At 35.6% G+C, this 20186-nt stretch overlaps 1 protein-coding gene and 1 long non-coding RNA gene across 2 annotated transcripts; both read left to right on the top strand.

Moving 5' to 3' along the window:
* Positions 1–4395: 4395 nt before the first annotated feature.
* Positions 4396–9839, top strand: LOC125662809 (uncharacterized). Its single transcript, XR_007365539.2, has 3 exons — positions 4396–4490; positions 4607–4654; positions 9677–9839. It is a non-coding gene; the product is annotated as an uncharacterized LOC125662809 (long non-coding RNA).
* A 1931-nt stretch (positions 9840–11770) lies between these two features.
* On the top strand, positions 11771–19410 carry LOC125664950 (uncharacterized). Its single transcript, XM_048897734.2, has 7 exons — positions 11771–11874; positions 13263–13310; positions 13440–13505; positions 13919–13984; positions 16802–16873; positions 17220–17269; positions 18923–19410. The coding sequence occupies exons 1-7, from the start codon at positions 11854–11856 to the stop codon at positions 18939–18941; spliced, it is 342 nt and encodes a 113-aa protein (XP_048753691.1). The 5' UTR covers positions 11771–11853; the 3' UTR covers positions 18942–19410.
* Positions 19411–20186: the final 776 nt, after the last annotated feature.

Genomic DNA, 20186 nt, shown 5'->3' with positions numbered 1-20186 from the left:
CATAGATAATTATTTATTTTATCAGTTCCATTTATTTATCTTTAATATTTTAAAAAGAAAATTAAACATTGATATTAGGATTTTATTTATGCGATTAAATTAACTGAAAGCAAACAAGTCTTAGTATAATTAAAAACAGGTTATACACTTGTGATCATTTAATTATAAGTGTAAAAAACACAATGTGGACAGGTGGAGTTGAGAACTTGAGAATTTCAAGTCGTTGTCTAAGTTAAGTAAAACTTAAAGAAATAATACGTGAAAGAATGTAATAATCATCAATCCTGTCACAATCCATAGGGATATATATTTTTTTACTTTTGTGAAAAAACAAACACCCCCCCACCCCTAAAAATCCTAGGTACTTGATATAAAATAACACACATATTATATAAGATAACTACATGTGCATGTAGTTATTTCTTTAAATGATGATCAAAGAGGTAGGGGTACAGTACAATGGTCCTTTTTTTCTTCATTTATATATATATATTAAAAAGATACATACAGTATATATATATATATACATACATTCTGCAAAGAAACTTGTACAAAATGTTTATAAGAAGCTATCAAAGGTATATGTATATACATGTATTCTTTTCTTTCTGAGAGAGAGAGAGAGAGAGAGAGAGAGAGAGAGAGAGAGAGAGAGAGAGATGCATTCAGTCATCTAATATTAACGCCGGTACATATATATTGAAATTTATACATATATATATATATTTTTAAACAAAAACTAAACCCAAACACTCAGTGAAATAATTGAGTCCAGCAGGTGTCAAACAAATCTTGTTCACCATTTTTATATGCAATATGTCTTTTTAATTTATGATGTTCATGCCAAGAAATTCTTAGCAAAATCTCCGGTACAAAAAACCCGTTATAAATTCAGACCGGACGGGATTTCTTGGCATGTATGTGGACAAATTATCTATGGGGTCAAAAGTGGTAGAGGCAATAGTTTCTCTGAAGAATATTTATTGCATATATGTTATGTCAAGTAGAAATAATTTAATGGGATTAAGTTAAAAAACATCGAATTCAATCTATTAAAATTTATGCAAATTATTTTTCTACTGTCGAGATTGAATCAATTGTATGAGGACCCAAACACTACAGGAGCTAATTTCTTAAATTTAATACAGTGACCTTCACATTGTGGGTAGGGCTAAGAATAGATCGACTTGTTTTAGCTATTCCAACATTATCATGTACGTGTGCAGATTATTTTAATTATGCCTACTTTATGTGATGCCTTCACTGAAAATTTATATTGTTGGATTAAAAGTTACAACTTCGTGTTGGGTGTACCAGAGGAAAAACAATTTGGAAGCCAGTTTGCAAGTGAAATACTCAACTTGCAAATTTCCTCTGACTAAAATGTATTTCAATTCTCAGTATTTTTATTAGGAAAAGTGCAGTTTTGGTTTACTTGAGTTTAAATAATACAATAATGTACACTGTAGGCCTACCGTGAATATCGAAGCCTCTATCCTCAACTCCTCCTGAAATCCCGATGAATAAAGTCACGGTGGATCTAAATAATTTTCTATGAGACAAGGTCGAGTAACAAAGGAGGTGGACCCCCTCCAGTTTATATTCAGTGAGTTTTCTGCATACAGTTTCTTCTCCTTTTGCTTTCAAACAAGTCCTCCTGTACATCTCTTTCACATTTTCAACTGTTTACCCCCCTCCCCCCTTTCCTTTTCGAGTTAACAGCCTTGGTTGACTTCAGAATATAACTTGTACTGTAAGAATAGTGTTTCATTAGGTGAAAAGTTCTCTGTCCGCTTCATTAAAGCTGTATGACCCGATGTTCATGTATTATTTTTGTACATAATTACTTTAAAGCAGATTCATTACTTTATAAAGTTATTAACTTTCCCTTAATTACATGCTTGAAAACATCTGCATGTAAAAGAAAACAGTGCGAATATTATTTAGAAAGTAAATATTGTGGCTACATATATAAATCATCCCAGAATAGACGTCTATAAATAGACCCACGCGCGTCAGGGGAATCCCAACATGGTGTATTAACTCATACGCAACTGTCTAGTTTTAAGGCTGAAAGAGCGTAAAACAACAAATTACTAAGAGGTATTTAATATTTTTATTTCTATTAAACTTATATGGTACGGTACTGTTATAACAAAATACACAGCTTTACACAGATAAGACCACCAATGATTTGAAAGTTTGAACTGGTCACTTGACTGTCACTTGAAATGGCAGAGTGACGTGGTTATTTGTAAACATCGATTTAAAATCAAATTATTTGGGTTAAAACAGGTGAAATAATTTATGATAGGTCGTACAGTCTCATAACTACATACGTGCGATGATTTAATAGCGTTTTTACGAGATGGAAAAAAATATTGTAATTCGGACCATACAGCTTTAACATTTGCAGCAGCCATTATTGTTTACATGTCCAGACGACCATTGTTGAATTATGGGATACAAACCACTAGTTAAATGTACTTAACCGTTGTTTAGTATGTCCTAGGGCTAAACTCACTTTGAGCAACAGAATTTTGACCAGTGGTTAGTTACTCAGTGGATAGTAAATTTAACCAGTGGTTAGCTTAACCAGTGGTTAAATTTAACCAAGGTTTTGAGCAACCCAGTCCTGCTGGATATGTCAGATAAGGGTCAATGTAAAAAAAAAAAAAAGTAAGGGTAATTTTGTAAACAGAGATTTAGGCTACACTGTAGCAAAAGCTTGAAAAATATGGCTGTAGTACTAGTGTTAGGGACAAACTCAGACGAGAAGACATAGAAAAGGCTTAAAATCTAGTAAAGGTTTACCAGTTAAACTTGCTGGGTGTTTTCTATCACCGAGCCAAGGGTCGGGGATTGGAACACAACTCGTTGAAAATAAATCATATCAAACCATGGCATGGGAGATCATATATATATATATATATATATATATATATATATATATATATATATATATATATATATATATATATATATATATGATACGGTAGACTCTCAAGTATGCTGAGGTAAACATATATTGCTGTACACTCAATCATATATTTATCTATTCATTCAGTGGAAACACAAAGCCATCCAGGAGAATGACAACTGTTTGATGGCCACTTTTGAGGTTGGTAAACTTTTACTTTCATCAATTTCAAAACATATTCTAGAGAGCCGTTCGTCTACTTTTAAGTCGTATGAGTACCACTTGATATATTAAACAACTATTCTTCTTTCAAGTTTTGCAAATTTTGGCGTTCATTGACTGGACTAATATGGGAAAGAGCAGAAAAATTGTGGATATCGACCTTATTTCTCTGGCGACTAAAGAAGTGGCCCAAACTTCAAAATGTCACTACCCGAAAATGTTTTTAGGTCACCTGAGTCACTCAGTCTGTTTTTTTACTGTCATGCATATTACTAAGGAGACCGTTTAGGTTTATGTATCACTTGTTTAAACATTTGTATCTCATATCATGTTTTGAATTGCAGGGAATGGTTCTGAACAGCTTTTCAAAAGAAGAGGACAGAGTCCCTGAAGAACTGAGAGAAGCGATCAGAAATAATATTACAGACATCCTGTTGGTAGGTAGATCTATACTAAAATTATGAGGGGAAACTTCAAAATTATTTCAACAAGAGCTCGGACTAATCCATAAAGTTCTCTAGAAGCTACCTTGGAAGTTTACTGCGAGCAAGAAAGGGGGTATCCTAAATGACGCAAAATAAATTTTGGAATATAACTTTCTGACCAAAGAATGTTACATACTGCAACGCCTGTTGCCAAGAGATAATAAGAAGAGAAATAAATTCCTATTGATTACAGCCAATTAGCCAAACATTCATTCTCAAATAGACTGCTCATAACAGAGATGGCTATATATATATATATATATATATATATATATATATATATATATATATATCTGTGTGTGTGTGTCACGATGATATATTTATAATAATACATTATACTAATATACTATATTCGTTAAAAGCAGGGACAGACAGAGTTTTCGCCAAATGACGAAAAGTTACTAAAGAGAGCAAAGGTACGATTTTTAAAACATTTCTGTGACTGTGATATGTATTACACTGCACCTATTGCATTGAACAATTTTGTGAATTCTTACATTACGATTGATTAATCATCAGATCAAGAATCTGTTATTTTTAAAAAGTTCACTGACAAATATCTACATCTTTGTGTGGAATACAGACCTTAAATTGCAGTTAAATTTAACTTATCATCTAGAATAGTTATCAATATGAAGGATATCAAATGCTTTACTTTTATAATATCTATTCAAATTTACATGTAAATACATGGAATATATTAGAAAAGACAATGTTGTATATTTTTCCTTTTATCACGACTGTTTAGTTAACAACATATTAATGTGTAGGTAATAATTAAACTGGTCGTTGGATCAGTGAAGAAGCAGCTTTCCGTGCAGGAGAACTCCCGTGTACGGAAATGGGCAGTCAACGAAATGGCAGTAAGCTTACCATTATAACTTCCATACAGAACAATCCGTTTATCTCTAAAACCTTGGTATATATCTTATGTTACTTGTATTCATTATTGTTTTCATTTTCACAATTGGTTTTTCAGAAAATGAAAACACAACACCGGAAGAAGAAAATGCATGGAGAGTTGCTTGTAAGTTCAGTTTTTTACTATGATTGAAACTTTTCTGCCAGGGCGTATTGTACAGGGTACTTAGTTTGTGTTAATGGAAATGTAATAATTTTAACGGAAAATTACAGATGCTTTCATCAGTGATTGAACAGATATTGAAATTCATCTTCTCTAATTTTGACAGATTTGATAACATCCTTTTCACTTTGTCTATGTTGTTCATTTGTCTATCAAATAACTTACTCATGTATGCCTTGCCATGCAGATGAAGGAACTTGATTTGCTTCATTTTCTTCATTCAAAATTGTTCAAACTTTGCAGTAATTTGACACACTAAAGACCCCTTTACACAAAGATGGTGACTTTTGTAAGCAAAATTGGTCAGGTCTCTCTAACGATCTTTCAACGGATGCCCAGCCATCGCCATGATCTCTCAGTACCCCCCCCCCCCCCCCCCCCCCCCGGCAGTGATCTCCACGGTTTCCCGAAACGATTGCTTAAAAAAAAAAAGACGATATCCTCAAATTCTCATCGCAAACCGATCTCCTTTATCATATATACTGTATACCAAAAAAAACTTTTCGAGGCGTTGAACGATAAGAATAGTTTTAATTCTCAACGGGGTTTTTTCCGTAGGGATCTGGGTTAGAATAGGTCGCTCTGTACCCCTTGCTTTTCGTAAGAGGCGATTAAATGGGGCGGTCCTTAGGATGAGACCGCAAAAACCGAGACCCGTGTCACAGCAGGTATGGCACGACAAAGATTCTTCCCTGCTCAAAGGCCGTAAGCGCCGAGCATAGGCCTACATTTTGCAGCCCTTCACCAGCAATGGTGACGTCTCCATATGGGTGAAATATTCTCAAGAGGGACATTGCAACAATATATAATCAATATACGGGGGCTTAAACCTGATGCATTGAACTTATTGATCGTCGGAAACCCACGGTTGATTACGCTTCGTTCCTCTCTTCATCACCCGTGGGTCCATTCATTCCTACTCGCTAATTCTTACGAATTATTATTTGAAAATATCGTCCTATGAAAGTAATCGTTATAGTAACGGAACTCTTCTGTTTTTAACGGTAGCTTAAAGGGAAAGGTAACCCCTAACCACATTGTTGCCTTTATGAATAAAGTTTTACTTACTGATATCGTAAATGTCAGTCTTTAACAACAAAAATCCTTGCTTAACAATAAAATCAATATTAATCTATCATATTTCAAATGACCCGCCGCGGTGACCGAGAGGTTAGAGCGTTCGCCCCGCAGCCCTTCACCGGAAGGCCGGGGTTCGAATCCCGGCCGCGACAGACCTAAGTCGTTAAAATATGTAGTGACAGTTCCATCGCCAAACGCTCGGCATCAGGTGTGACTGTCACGGGTCCACGGAGATGACCTTAAAAACGGATGTCCCGTGTCGCAGTAGGTGTGGCACGCTAAGGAGCTCTCACTGCTCAATGGCCGTAGGCGCCGAGCATAGGCCTAAATTTGAAGCACTTAACCGGACTTGGTGAATTCTCCATATGAATGAAAAATTCTCGAGCGAGACGTTAAGCAAGATACAATCAATCAATCAAATTACCCACCTCTAAGAGAGCGGCTATTGAAGTTTAATTTATTACGTCACACCTCGGTTCCGGTTTATTTCATCAGCAGCACTGTAAACATGACAAGTCATGGACAGTTAAGTTTGGAGTCGTATAGATTTGAGAGTTCTTTTGCGAGAGGAATTTAATAAAAGAAGACGTTCAGTCGAGTCGCAGACCAGGCAGATGGTACTCTTTTCTTCATGTACATGTCTCAAACCTCAACTTGTCGTTACGATGATGGATCCACAGTTTACATAGTATTTTCTTTTCAAATAACCTTTTTGGGTCAGGAAGGGGGGGGGGGACTTTTTTCACATTAATGTAATTAACTGTTTGACAAGATTGATTAATTGATTGTTTTGATGTTTTTCGCCACACTCAACGATTGTGGAAGAGAGAACCCAGATACAATGTACCTGGGAAGAGACCACCGACCTTCCGAAAGTAAACTGGGAAACTTTCTCACTTACCGGCGCGAGCGGGATTCGAACCCGCGCCGACCAGAGGTAACAGGCCGTGTGATTTTGAGCGCGATGCTCTAACCACTCGGCCACCGAGGCCCTTTGATGGAGAGAGGAACGAAGCGTAATCAACTGTGGGTTTCCGATGATGGAACATATTGGACTGGTAATCCAACTACAGTTATAGTATTATTGTACATGAAGCTTCGCGAAGCAGACCGACATCCCAGTTTGGTCGAGGTTTTTGCATGAAATATTCATAACTATTTTGCATGATCCAAGACCACAATTAATGATGTTCAAATGATGTTCAAATGAAAATCAATTTTCGTAATTCAGCTGAATATTCAGAAAGTCCCTTTAATAGTGAGACGAACCTTCGACAGAACTGGCTATTACGTCTTTATTACTAGTACTTTGCAAGTGATACAAGTGTGCTAATCTTTGTGATTATCATCGTGTGTTGGGTTTCACACACACACACACACGTGCTTGCACGCACACACACATTTATAAACCAGAGAGAAATCGACTATATATGGATACCCACTTTCATTCCTACCCCGAGTTAAACTTGCGACTTGCGGAACCAAATCTAGCAAATTGGGAGCAGAGCGCTTGACCGCTCGACCATCCAGGCAAGTCTTAAAACTTGCTTTCGATGACAATGGAATTGTCGCTATGCTGTCACAAGATAGTGTATCATACAAGATACTGTAACTTGCAGCCATCTGAGTACGCTCGTCGTTGATTAACTTGCGTGATCAAGAGAGAGACACTTCCACACCACTAGAAGAGCTAGCTCACTTGCGAGGCAGTAAATGTTCCCTATATATACTGTCCGCTACACTTCCCCCTGTTCATCCCGAAGCTTAGCATGGGTCTTCTCCAATTGTTCGGCACCTCTTCAGCAACGGCATCCACCGTTTACAACGACAACCACCGTCGTCTCCGGACGAAACAATGTCAATATGTGGACACAAAGTCCCAGAGCTCCAAAGAGATTCTACCTGAAGCAAGCCTCCCACTAAACACCAGAGTCACTATGCTGCCACCATTTTTGTACGTGTAGCAGTCTGAACACGCTCGCCGTTGATTAATTTGCGTGATCGAGCTCGAGAGAGAGAGAGAGAGAGAAAGATAGAGAGAGAGAGTCTTCGACATCACTAGGAAAGCTATCTCACTGGCAAATTAGTAGAAGTTTCATATTACAGTTAAAATTTTCATACTGCGTATGCGCCCTACGCCACAAATGACAACGGTCGTTTGACATATATTCTAATTTGTCATTTAAATAAACCGTCGTTTGGCACATATCTTAAAGTCTCCAATTGGTAAATATATTACCTAGGCAAATGTACATTTATAAGAACATATTTGTGTAACGTCTGAGCTAGACCGTTTCATCACGTGCATTGTTCAAAATTTTTGTCACGCCCATTTTCCTACGAGTTAATTTAAAAGTGTGTATTCCCTGGGCACATAGACGCAATACTATTTTGTATTGTTATCACGGACGAAGACACTAAAATGTAAATATACTTTGCATTGGAATACCAAAATGGTTGTCCTTTCCGTAGGCTTTACTTGGTTTAATACATCATTTTATGATATGTGTATATAACTGAGTGGACAGACTACCCAACAAAACAGCTGATCGGAGTTGTAATTAACAAATGATTGCGAGTAGAATTGATACCGAGAAATTTAAGAACTACACTTTACTGTTCAAATTTTTTGAAATTGAATGTATTTGGTAGTCGTTCCTTTTGCCAAACAATAGTGTGTTACACCATCATCTCAGATAGTTAACAACACAAACAGTGATAAAGTCTCTCTACCAAAATCTGCTTTGCTTTTTGCAAAAGGATAAGAGTAATTCAAGTTATGTTGTTTAAGAGCAATAGAAATCACTGAACAGTGTAATAGGAAATAACATACATTGCAACTGTTCTATTAAGAAACAAATTAAAAAGTACATTCATCTACAAGTTTACAAGGTACACCTTATATAATGAAAACAAAAAGAAAGGGCTAGAATATGCCATGAGACTAAGTTATGAGATTGATCACTGTTCGTAATCTTCACCTTTCACTAACATAATACCATGAAAGATACACTCAACGAATACGCCAGTTTCGAGATACGAACTCTTCTGTATAGGAGGTGCATTTAGTGGAACTTTGAATGCCTAAGTGGGACAGAGTGGATATACAGCTAACGAGAAAGACAATGAAATGTATTAAAAGCGGCTTCTCTTTAAATATGTAAATGTGAGAAATACAAAATGCTATCGAAAGAAATCTTTTACCGAAGTGGAAACATACAAACAATGTCATATTTGCAAGAAATATCTTGGATATGGTACTTATGACCAGCGAAATAAAGTGATAGGATAAGAATTATATGTATTTAATTACTCCCTAAATACTTATCACTAACTTAGTTTGTGTATCAGTCGAATTCGGGTTATCAAACAGCGTATGAGAAACTTACTGAGGGTATATTCACTTACACTGTGATGAATATCTGTCCCACTCCCGCGTGTTAACAAATTCTTTCCCGCCTTACTATGTACGAGAGTTCTCAAAGGGAAATAACTCGGACGTATCTCGAAACCGGCATATACACAATCTGCTGTTTGCGGCGTGTGAAGGGGAGGAGGTGGGTCAAGATTTTCTCCCGTCTAGAAATTCCAGTAAACAACTGTCACATGATCAAATAGATTTAACCTAATACTAAAGTAGTTGGACCAAGAATCATCAGACTGGAAATGTAGGTCTTAGTGAATATGAGAATTTTGTTTGTTGATTAATTGCTTCACCGCCATATCCAAACTGAATCTCAGAAAGTAAATATTCTTTCTAGTAAAATCTATTTGCATAAAAATCTATAGCCCAGGTATTAGACCAGTTTAAAAAATTATTGTATAAAGGTCAATGGTAAATGAAATATTTGAAAAACTAAAATTATATTTATTTTTAATTAACAGTTGAAAGTCCAGGCCGTCCCTTCCTTGGATGAGGAGAAAGAGAGGATGGCAATAGAACTAGCCGAGGTATGTTTCCTATATCTATCAACTGAGGACTGAATTTCTCTGATTGTCTATCATCCAAGATACACGCAAACAAAACAAAAATCAACCCCAAAATAAACACCACACTCCCGCTAAAATATGGACTGGTTTTTACACTATTCTGTGGTAATCTAACACAGGGTATAGGTATAGAGATACATTGTAGCTTACAGAATTTACATTATCCTGTAGAACTCTAACACGACTAGTGAACGATGTATAGAGATCTTTTGGAATTTACATTATCCTGTAGAACTCTAACACGACTAGTGAACGATGTATAGAGATCTTTTAGAATTTACATTATCCTGTAGAACTCTAACATGACTAGTGACCGAGGTATAGAGAGCGTTTAGAATTTACATTATACTGTAGAACTCTAACATGACAAGTGACCGAGGTATAGGGAGGTTATAGAATTTACATTATCCTGTAGAACTCTAACACGACTAGTGACTGAGGTATAGAGAGAGCTTATAGAATTTACATTATCCTGTAGAACTCTAACATGACTAGTGACCGAGGTATGGAGAGAGCTTTTAGAATTTACATTATTCTGTAGAACTCTAACACGACTAGTGAATGAGGTATAGAGAACTTTTAGAATTTACATTATTCTGTAGAACATTAACACGACTAGTGAATGAGGTATAGAGAACTTTTAGAATTTACATTGTCCTGTAGAACATTAACACGACTAGTGACCGAGGTATGAAGAGAGCTTTTAGAATTTACATTATCCTGGAGAACTCTAACACGACTAGTGACTGAGGTATGGAGAGAGCTTTTAGAATTTACATTATCATGTTGAACTCTAACACGACTAGTGACCGAGGTATGGAGAGAGCTTTTAGAATTTACATTATCATGTTGAACTCTAACACGACTAGTGACCGAGGTATGGAGAGAGCTTTTAGAATTTACATTATCATGTTGAACTCTAACACGACTAGTGACCGAGGTATGGAGAGAGCTTATAAATTTTACATTATCCTGTAGAACTCTAACACGACTAGTGACTGAGGTATAGAGAGAGCTTATAGAATTTACATTATCCTGTAGAACTCTAACACGACTAGTGACTGAGGTATGGAGAGAGCTTTTAGAATTTACATTATCCTGTAGAACACAATGAAACACGACTAACTATATGTATAGAACGCTGACTGAACTGACTGAGGTATAGAGAGATATTACAGAAAACTAATACTGTTTATTCCAAACAAATGTAGTGATTATTTTTTGCCATTTTGTATTGTTTCTTGTTTTATGTAGTTGGAAAAAACATTTATATAGGGATATCACCAGTTGAAGGTTAGGTGTGTCAAAAACCCATGCATAGCTGTAGCAGTGGGGTTTCTTATCGTACCAAATTTACGGTGAAATACCATTATGAATATATATATATATATATATATATATATATATATATATATATAGAGAGAGAGAGAGAGAGAGAGAGAGAGTAATAGATGGCGTTCCCTTTGACCATGTACCCATGAGAAATCGCGTACAAGCATTAAACCAACCTATGGTGCATATCTAAACATCAAATTTTTATTGCATGGTTTCTATCTAATGGCGATCTGTCGTTCCTAACTTTCGTTATTTTATCAACATGTCTCATGTCTTTCACACACGTATAACGCATGGATACGTGCAACAAATCTTTGGTATTGCCTTATGGAATGTTTCTTTTTTCCAGAGTGCAACTTTTACGTGGTAATATCATTATACATTCATGACTATTCATCGTATAAGTTTACAAAAATTATATGTTTACAAAAATTAATGAGGCTATTCCAATTAGCAAGCTCTCTTATTATGCCAAGTTATATAATTTTTATTAATATTGTATTCACAGACACACAAGATGAACGTTTTCATGAAAAACGTTCTTAAAGAATTGCTTGTGAGTAGATTTTTAATCTTTCTGTATGATCCTCTGACTATATATTTTTTCCCGTAACCTTGACATTGTACAATGTATATTGTTGCTTTGGAAAACACTTCAAAGGTGTTAAACTATGTTTATTGATAATCAATAGTTGAAAGTCCAGGCCGTCCCCTCCCTTGATGAGGAAAAAGCGAAAATGGCAGTAGAAATAGGCGAGGTATGTTTCCTATATCTATCTACTGAGGGCTGAATTTCTCTGTTTCTCTGTCATCTAAGACACACGCAAACAAAACAAAAATAAACCCCAAAATAAACACCTCTCCCGCTAAAATATGGTCAATGACTGGTTTTCATGGATGGTTGGTATTACGAAAATTTCGGTGTCAGGAATATGGAAGATCATTTAAAGAAGGTGAAGGGGAGGGGTAGTGATTATTTCATCGTAGTTGCTTATTTTAATTATCTACATATATGTACTATTATTTTCTCAATGAATATGCGCACAGGTACTGAGTACAATGACGGAATATACTATGCGTATTCATCAATGAATTGATTACAACATTTTAAATTCTTTACATATCTCCGAAGTAGACTTTCACCAGCGGATCAGCACGGATGCACATCGTTCTACATTATTGTACAAATAGATAAATGGGAGATAAATACTAACAAGAAAAAAAAAAGATCAATAATTCTCAATTAGAGGGGGGAAATCCGACAATATAGCATCATCTATGAAGTACAAGCTAAATATTTGACCAAAGACATGTCTGATTGAGACTAGTTAACATCAGTTCAATTTTTACACTATTCTGTAGGACTCTAACTCAACCAGAGACCGAGGTGTAGAGAGCTTATAGAATTTACATTATTCTGTTAGTACTCTAATACAACTGAGAGACCAAAATTTAGAGAGAGCTTATGAAATTTACATTATTCTGTAACACTCTATGAAAGACGGGCTGACTACAGTGTATAGAACGCTGACTGAACAGACTGAGGTATAGAGAGATATTACAGAAAACTGGTACTGTTTATCCCAAACAAATGTAGTGATTATTTTTGCCATTTTGTAGTGTTTCTTTTACGTCAGCTTGAAAAAAAAACTTCTTTAGGGACGTCACTAGTTGAAGGTTAGGTGTGTCAAAACCTACGCATAACTGTTGCAGTGGGTTTTTTTGTGCCAATTACACTGTGAAATAACATTATGAATATATACATGTATCTTTAGTAATAGAGGACGTGCCTTTTGACCATGTATCCCAAAGGAAATTGCCGTCAAGCATTAGACCAAACTATGGTACAGTTTTTTTTGGAGTGGGTTCTATCGGATGACTTTCTGTCGATCGTAACTTTAGTTATTTTATCAACACGTCACGTCTTTCATACACGTATAACGCATGGATACGTGCAACAAATCTTTGGTATTGTCTTATGGAATCTTTCCTTTTTTCCAGAGTTTAACTTTTACGTGGCATAATATCATTATAAATCCATGACTATTCATCGTATAAGTTTACAAGAATTATTGAGGCTACTCCTTTTGACAAGCTCTCTTAGTATGGAAAGATATATAATTTTTTATAAACATTGTATTCACAGACTCACGAGATGAACGTTTTGTTGAAAAACGTTCGAAGAGAATTGCTTGTGAGTAGATTTTCAATCTTCCTATATGATCTTCTGACTACATGTGTTTTGCCGTAATTTTGACATTGTATATTGTTCCTTTGGAAAACACTTTAAAGGTGTAAAAAAAAAATTATTTTTAATTAACAGTTGAAAGTCCAGGCCGTCCCTTCCTTGGATGAGGAGAAAGAGCGGATGGCAATAGAACTAGTCGAGGTATGTTTCCTATATCGATCTACTGAGGGCTGAATTTCTCTGATTGTCTATCATCCAAGACACACGCAAACAAAACAAAACTCAACCCCAAAAATAAACACCACTCTCCCGCTAAAATATGGACAGGTTTTTACACTGTTCTGTGGTACTCTAACACAGGGTATAGTTATAGAGATACATTGTAGCTTACAGAATTTACATTATCCTGTAGAACTCTAACACGACTAGTGAACGATGTATAGAGATCTTTTAGAATTTACATTATCCTGTAGAACTCTAACATGACTAGTGACCGAGGTATAGAGAGCTTTTAGAATTTCCATTCTGTAGCATTCTACCTCGACTAGTGACCGAGGTATAGAGAGCTTACATGTATTTGAAAAACTAAAATTATATTTATTTTTAATTAACAGTTGAAAGTCCAGGCCGTCCCTTCCTTGGATGAGGAGAAAGAGAGGATGGCAATAGAACTAGGCGAGGTATGTTTCCTATATCTATCAACTGAGGGCTGAATTTCTTTGATTTGTCTGTCATCCAAGACACACGCAAACAAAACGAAAACAAGCATTCTGAGAGTATTGCATGGCAATACATAGTCCCCTACCGGTTGCAAAAATTACTGTGCCACAACAATATTCAAAGTTCATTATGTAGGTAATGGTAAAAGGGAAAATTGGGGAACCAGGATAGGAATGGTTGGAAATCAACTACTATTCAAGTAGAGACTAGACCAGGAAAAAAGACAAATTTATAATTAGGTTTAGGTCTTTAACCAAGTCAATAAACTGTGAAATATAGGTTATCATGAATAATTTAGCAATATTGTTGTATTACTATGCTAGAAGTTTTAATGAGTGTTATACTCTTATCTACAGAAATAAGAAACTTGGATGTAAACAAACAAATTGGGCTACCAAGGACCATAACTTAATGAAAAATCAACGGACCGAGACGAAATTCGAACTTGATCTGTAACTTGTTATGGCAAAGCAATATACCAAATATCAAATGAATATCTGGTAATTCATGCTATTTATCTAAATACAGGGGCCATAACTAAGTGAAAAATCAATGGACCGGGACCAAATTCAAACTTGATCTGTAACTTGTTATGGCAAAGCTATGTACCAAATATCAAATGAATATCTGCAAGCACAAAAAAAAAGTCTGGAAAACTGATATTTCACGCTATTTTTCTAAGTTAAAGGGCCATAACTAAGTGAAAAATCAACGGACCGAGACGAAATTAGAACTTGATCTCTAACTTGATATGGCAAAGTAATATACCAAATATCAAATAGATATTTGCAAGAACAGAGAAAAACAAGATGTGTTTGAGAAACACAAATGCCCCCGTTAATGGCCAATACCGAAGATGGCAAAGGTCACAAGGACATATCTTGGTACCAGTAGAAGGATCTTGTCACAAGAAATGCTCATGTGCAGTATGAAAGCTCTAATACTTACCATTTAGAAGTTATGACCAATGTCAATTTTTTTAAAAAGTAGGTCAAATGTCAAGGTCAAAAGGTTTAGTACCAAAGGAAAGGTTTTGTCACAAGGAATACTCATGTGAAATATCAAAGCTCTATCACTTACTGTTCAAAAGTTATTAGCAAGGTTAAAGTTTCAGACAGAATTACAGAATGACAGACAGGACAAAAACAATATGCCCCCGATCTTCGATCTCGGGTGCATAAAAAGGGTGGAAAACTGATGGACAGACAGACGACAGACGGAGCGCAAACCTAAAGTTCCCTTTGATTTCGTCAGTAGGGACTAAAAATTAAGTCCAAAATAAACACCACTCTCCCGCTAAAATATGGTCAATATTACGAATATTTCGGTTTAAAGAATATGAAAGATCATTTAAAGAAGGTGCAGGAGAGGGGTAGTGGTTGTTTCATCGTAGTTACTGATTTTTAAGAAGCTAATCATCAAATGATCCATGAATTTTTAATATTTTTACTATATTTTCTCAATGGATTTGCGCACAGGTACTGAGTTCAATGACGGAATATACTATGCGTATCCATCAATGAATTGATTACAACATTTTAAATTCTGTACACATTTCCGGAGTACACCTTCAGCAGCGGATCAGCACGATGCATATCATTCTGGATATAAACACTAACAAGAAAAAGTATTAAAGAAAAAGAAATTTAAAAATGATAAATAATTCTCAAAATTAAAGGGTAAAATATCCGGCGAAATAGCATCATCTTTGAGATATATGCAAAAATATTTGACCGAAGACATGTCTGATTGAAACTAGTTAATTAATATCAGTTCAAGTTTTTACAATATTCTCTAGTACGCTAACTCGACTAGTGACTGAGGTATAAAGAGAGCTTATAGAATTTACATTATTCTGTAGAACTCTAACACCACTAGTGACTGAGGTATAGAGAGAGCTTATAGAATTTACATTATTCTCAAGTATTCTAACTCGACTAGTGACCGAGGTATAAAGAGAGCTTATAGAATTTACATTATTCTGTAGCACACTGACTTTATTGTATAGAACGCTGAGGTATAGAGAAATGTTACAGAAAACTAGTACTGTTTATCCCACACAAATGTAGGGATTATTTTTTGCCATTGTGTATTGTTGTTTCTTGTTTTACGTCAGTTCGAGGAGAAAAAACGTATATAGGGACGTCACTAGTTGAAGGTTAGGTGTGTCAAAAACCCATGCATGGCTGTAGCAGTGGGGTTTCTTATCGTGCAAAACACACGGTGAAATACTGTTATGAATATATATCTTTAGTAATAGAGGGCGTGCCCTTTGACATGTACCCCTGAGGAAATCGCTGACAAGCATTAAGCCAACCTATGGTGCAAATCTAAACAAAGTCCTAACGCTTTTCAACACTTATTTCTAGAATCTAATTTGAAATATCTATATTTAGTATGAGGCGTTTGACCTCGGGACCTGAGATAGACAATTGAGGCCAATATTTCATTAGAATAATCACAATACAAATATATGTAGGACACTTAAATCTCTTGAGGCCACCCATAAAGTTGCGACTGAAAGACCGACGGATATACTAAATTTAAAATGGCCCCGATTTTTCTCTCTCTCGCGGTCTTAAAGAGCAACTCCAAACACACTAACAAACTGCTATTTTTCTTGGTATAGAGTATCAACAAAAGTGAAGTATCATAAAAGGACAATTTTCCAATCAAAATAACAAGACAGAAGAAATATGAATTGTTTTTGTCCACTTCGGAGATTTGGTGAAATATATTCATTCTACAGTACTAGTATCTTATTATGTAAATTTCAGGAGGAAGAAGTACAGAAAAAAAGGAAGGAGTATGATAAGATGAAAGTAGATGTAAAAAAGAAACCAGAGGGGGTATGTTTAGAAGTCACAAAAAATCAGGACCACTGGTTAAACATTTGTGTCACGTATTATGACTTGATACCCGAAAATGTTGTTCGTTCCATTCGCTCCTCAAATTCCTCATGATCATGAAAAGAATTGAGAGAGAGAGAGAGAGAGAGAGAGAGAGAGAGAGAGCTCAATTTCGTAAGAAATATCTTGTGATAACTTGAAATTTTACATCTTTTTCAAAGAGCATATTTTGGCTCCTCAAATTCTAATAACAAATTTTAATCGGTGGAGCTTTATCATTAGTATTTGAAATTACAGAAATTAGAACGTTAACACGTACTTTATTAGTAAATCATTTGTTTTTCAGAGATTGAAAAGAATGAAAAGACGCATTAGACGTCTATTCTGTTGTGTTAGGTAAGTGGAAGTAGAATTTCCCCCCCTTTTCCTTTTATATAGTATTCATGTTTAGATACTAATTTTAGATGTTAATTTTATGTTTGTGTATATGTTTTAATGCAGGTCCACAATGGAAACTAGCTATATGCTAATTTGTGTTATCCTGGATAAATAAAGGCTATCATTATTAATACAGATCTCTTTCCACCATATACATCTTTATCATTCAGTTCTAACAATTACATGTAAGAAGAAAATATCTCGGGGAAAAGAAAAACAAAAAAGAAAAGAGTTTATCTACACATTAAATCAGAATCCTTTGTGGGGATTTGAATCTAAATCATCCGCGATATGTAGAAGTGAATTATAACGAATGAAGATTTTTCTGGACCACGAAGTCAAGATCTCCAATAAGTAATATTTTGTGTATTATTATGTATCGATATATTTTTCTTGTGAGGAAACACGATATTTTTAGCCTTCGATAGTGCACATCCATTCCCGTATATTTTTCCACCTACACAATTCTAAATTATCCCTTTAAACGTAGACCGTAACTCGGACATGGAATCAAATTTTAGCACATCATCTCATGCTAAATCAATAAAATGACATGAATGGTGGATTTTGGTCTACCTTTGAATAAATGTTTTTACCATTTCAATGACGCAGACCACTGTAGAAATTGTCAATTTCGCGGGCTGACTAATTAAAGAGTTCAAATTTCAAATGTGCTTGCGCGTCAGAGAATTCTGGGAGGTGAAGTTTCATTCCTGATATTGTCCTTTTCGGTGAAACAGGAACCTGCATATCACATAACGTTTCTTGTAAATCATTAAAAGAACTGAGAAATATTCGAAGAACGCTAAAGCGATATATTACTATAGTGCTATTTTTAAAAAAAGAAGATAAAAATAACTTTGATGATAAATGGGATGATTTCAGCTTCTCCACCGTCAACTTCCCATAGTTATGTTGCAATATTCTATTACAACCTGCATATGGTGTTTATATCTCTTAACGCAAGAGCTTGCTCTGCGTATGATCAGTTTTTAAATCGAGGCAGGGTACTGACAAACAAGTTGATGCTGCAGGGGTTTCAACAGTCTCGTTTAAAGTCAGCATTTCGCAAATTCTAAGGTATTTTATAACGATCTAGCTTGCCGATACAACCTATCATTGGGTCAAATATTGTCTAACTTGTTTCATACCGATTGTTAGGGCATTCTTGGCACACTGATTTTGACTACGGATAACTCCGATCAAGATTTGGGGCTCACAGCGGGTGTAACCGGTCGACAGGGGATGATTACTCCTCTTAGGCACCTGACCCCACCTCTGGTATATCCAGGGGTCCGTGTGTGCCCAACTCTCTATTTTGTATTGCTTATAGGAGTTATGAGATTGATCACTGTTCGTTATCTTCACCTTTCACATTAAACAAAACTACTATCTAAAATTACCAATATGAATATTAATCACAACATAATAATACCTGTAACATAGAATCGTAAACCTACTTTTATCTCAAAAATTCTTAGATCCACGCACAATTCTCACCCAAGATATAATCATTTGTTGCCTGTTATAATGCTTCTGTATTAAAAATGCAAAATTATGAAAACTCTCTCTTTCATAGCTTCATTTATATTCTTTTATCTTTGATTGCAGAGATGAACATTATGAGTAAAGAAAAGGATCAGGACTTGAAACCACCAGACATTTAATTTTGATACAATTTTGTACAGTGTATGTTTTTTTTAAAAGTTGATTTTTATCCACAAATCCTTTGAACAAAAGGGGGAACACCCGAGCCATTGTACTGTTTGGTTTGCATATAAACTCTTTTCCATTAATCTTTCGATCTTTGTATTTTATGGGAATTTTTCCAAAATGTAAGTTTCAGAAATACATCTGAGGCAAACATTGCTGACAAAATTTACTTAGGCTGATATTTTCTGGTAACGAGGCTAGCGAGACATCGCTGTGGTGAATTACCACAGCAATGCCACTTCATAACTTTTTGGCCATCTAGGGAATGCCCATTTCGCAACTAAGAATTGGGGTCCCTGTCCAAGAGAATGAAAATATAACTGCTGCATCCTTTTAGAGATGAATTAAAGCTCCTTTGTTGTCTCAAAAATATATTTTTGTAATGCTTGAAATAAATGTGTTACATGTAATCGAATTTTTCTTGTTTTTCCCTACAGGTAAAAATCTTAGAATTATGTTTCTAAAACTATGCTTGAATTCAAGCCATCCTTTTAGATATATATATGAAAGCCCCGTTCTCCTCGCCACCCCATCAAAAACTACCCTGATTTTCTGAATATGTAATGTGTCTCTGCTGAGAACAACATGAGATTGGTCAGAAAAAATGAAGCATTGTGGATTGGACAAAAGATACAGGTCAAATATCCCGGTTATGGGATCGTGATCACCAAAGGAGTAATCTCAAATTGTCCACAGATGGAAGAATGCGGCTGATTTCTATGGGATTCATGATGATATTATTAGCTACTTTTCGCCTCAAAATAACGAAAAGACAACACATTGTAACATGGCACAAATCAGCCACCATACCTAGTCCCGAGACTAGCCGCTACGATCTTGAACGCAGCCCTGTGTGAGGTAGTAACTAAAGTTGTGTCGTAAAATGGAGACAAAATCTGCGCAAATGAATCTAGCGTATACAACCCCACATTCGGGGGTGCGGAATAGTGACCTAATCGGGTACAGAATTCGAAGCGTGTTTTACTAGATAAGTTGACATATTTTGCTTGGTTACAGCGATATAGATAAATCTAGACGCAACACGGTGAACGAGTAAGAGTGAGCGGGAATATCATTACCTTGCAGTTTATGCTATAAATAGGTGAACACTTCAACAATATTCAGCAACCACACGTAAAGATGCAAATTCGATCGATATTTG

The sequence above is a fragment of the Ostrea edulis genome, chromosome 1, assembly GCF_947568905.1.
Source record: "Ostrea edulis chromosome 1, xbOstEdul1.1, whole genome shotgun sequence".
Classification (NCBI taxonomy): Eukaryota; Metazoa; Mollusca; class Bivalvia; order Ostreida; family Ostreidae; genus Ostrea; species Ostrea edulis.
This window is presented reverse-complemented; position numbering and strand designations above follow the sequence as displayed.

Bases quoted from the DNA above. Each gene is read 5' to 3' on its own strand.
- LOC125664950 (XM_048897734.2), top strand. From the start codon at position 11,854: ATGGCAGTAGAAATAGGCGAG. The intron at 13,311-13,439 runs GTGAGTAGATTT...TTTAATTAACAG, and splicing joins ACGTTCGAAGAGAATTGCTT to TTGAAAGTCCAGGCCGTCCC. The intron at 13,985-16,801 runs GTATGTTTCCTA...TGTAAATTTCAG, and splicing joins TGGCAATAGAACTAGGCGAG to GAGGAAGAAGTACAGAAAAA.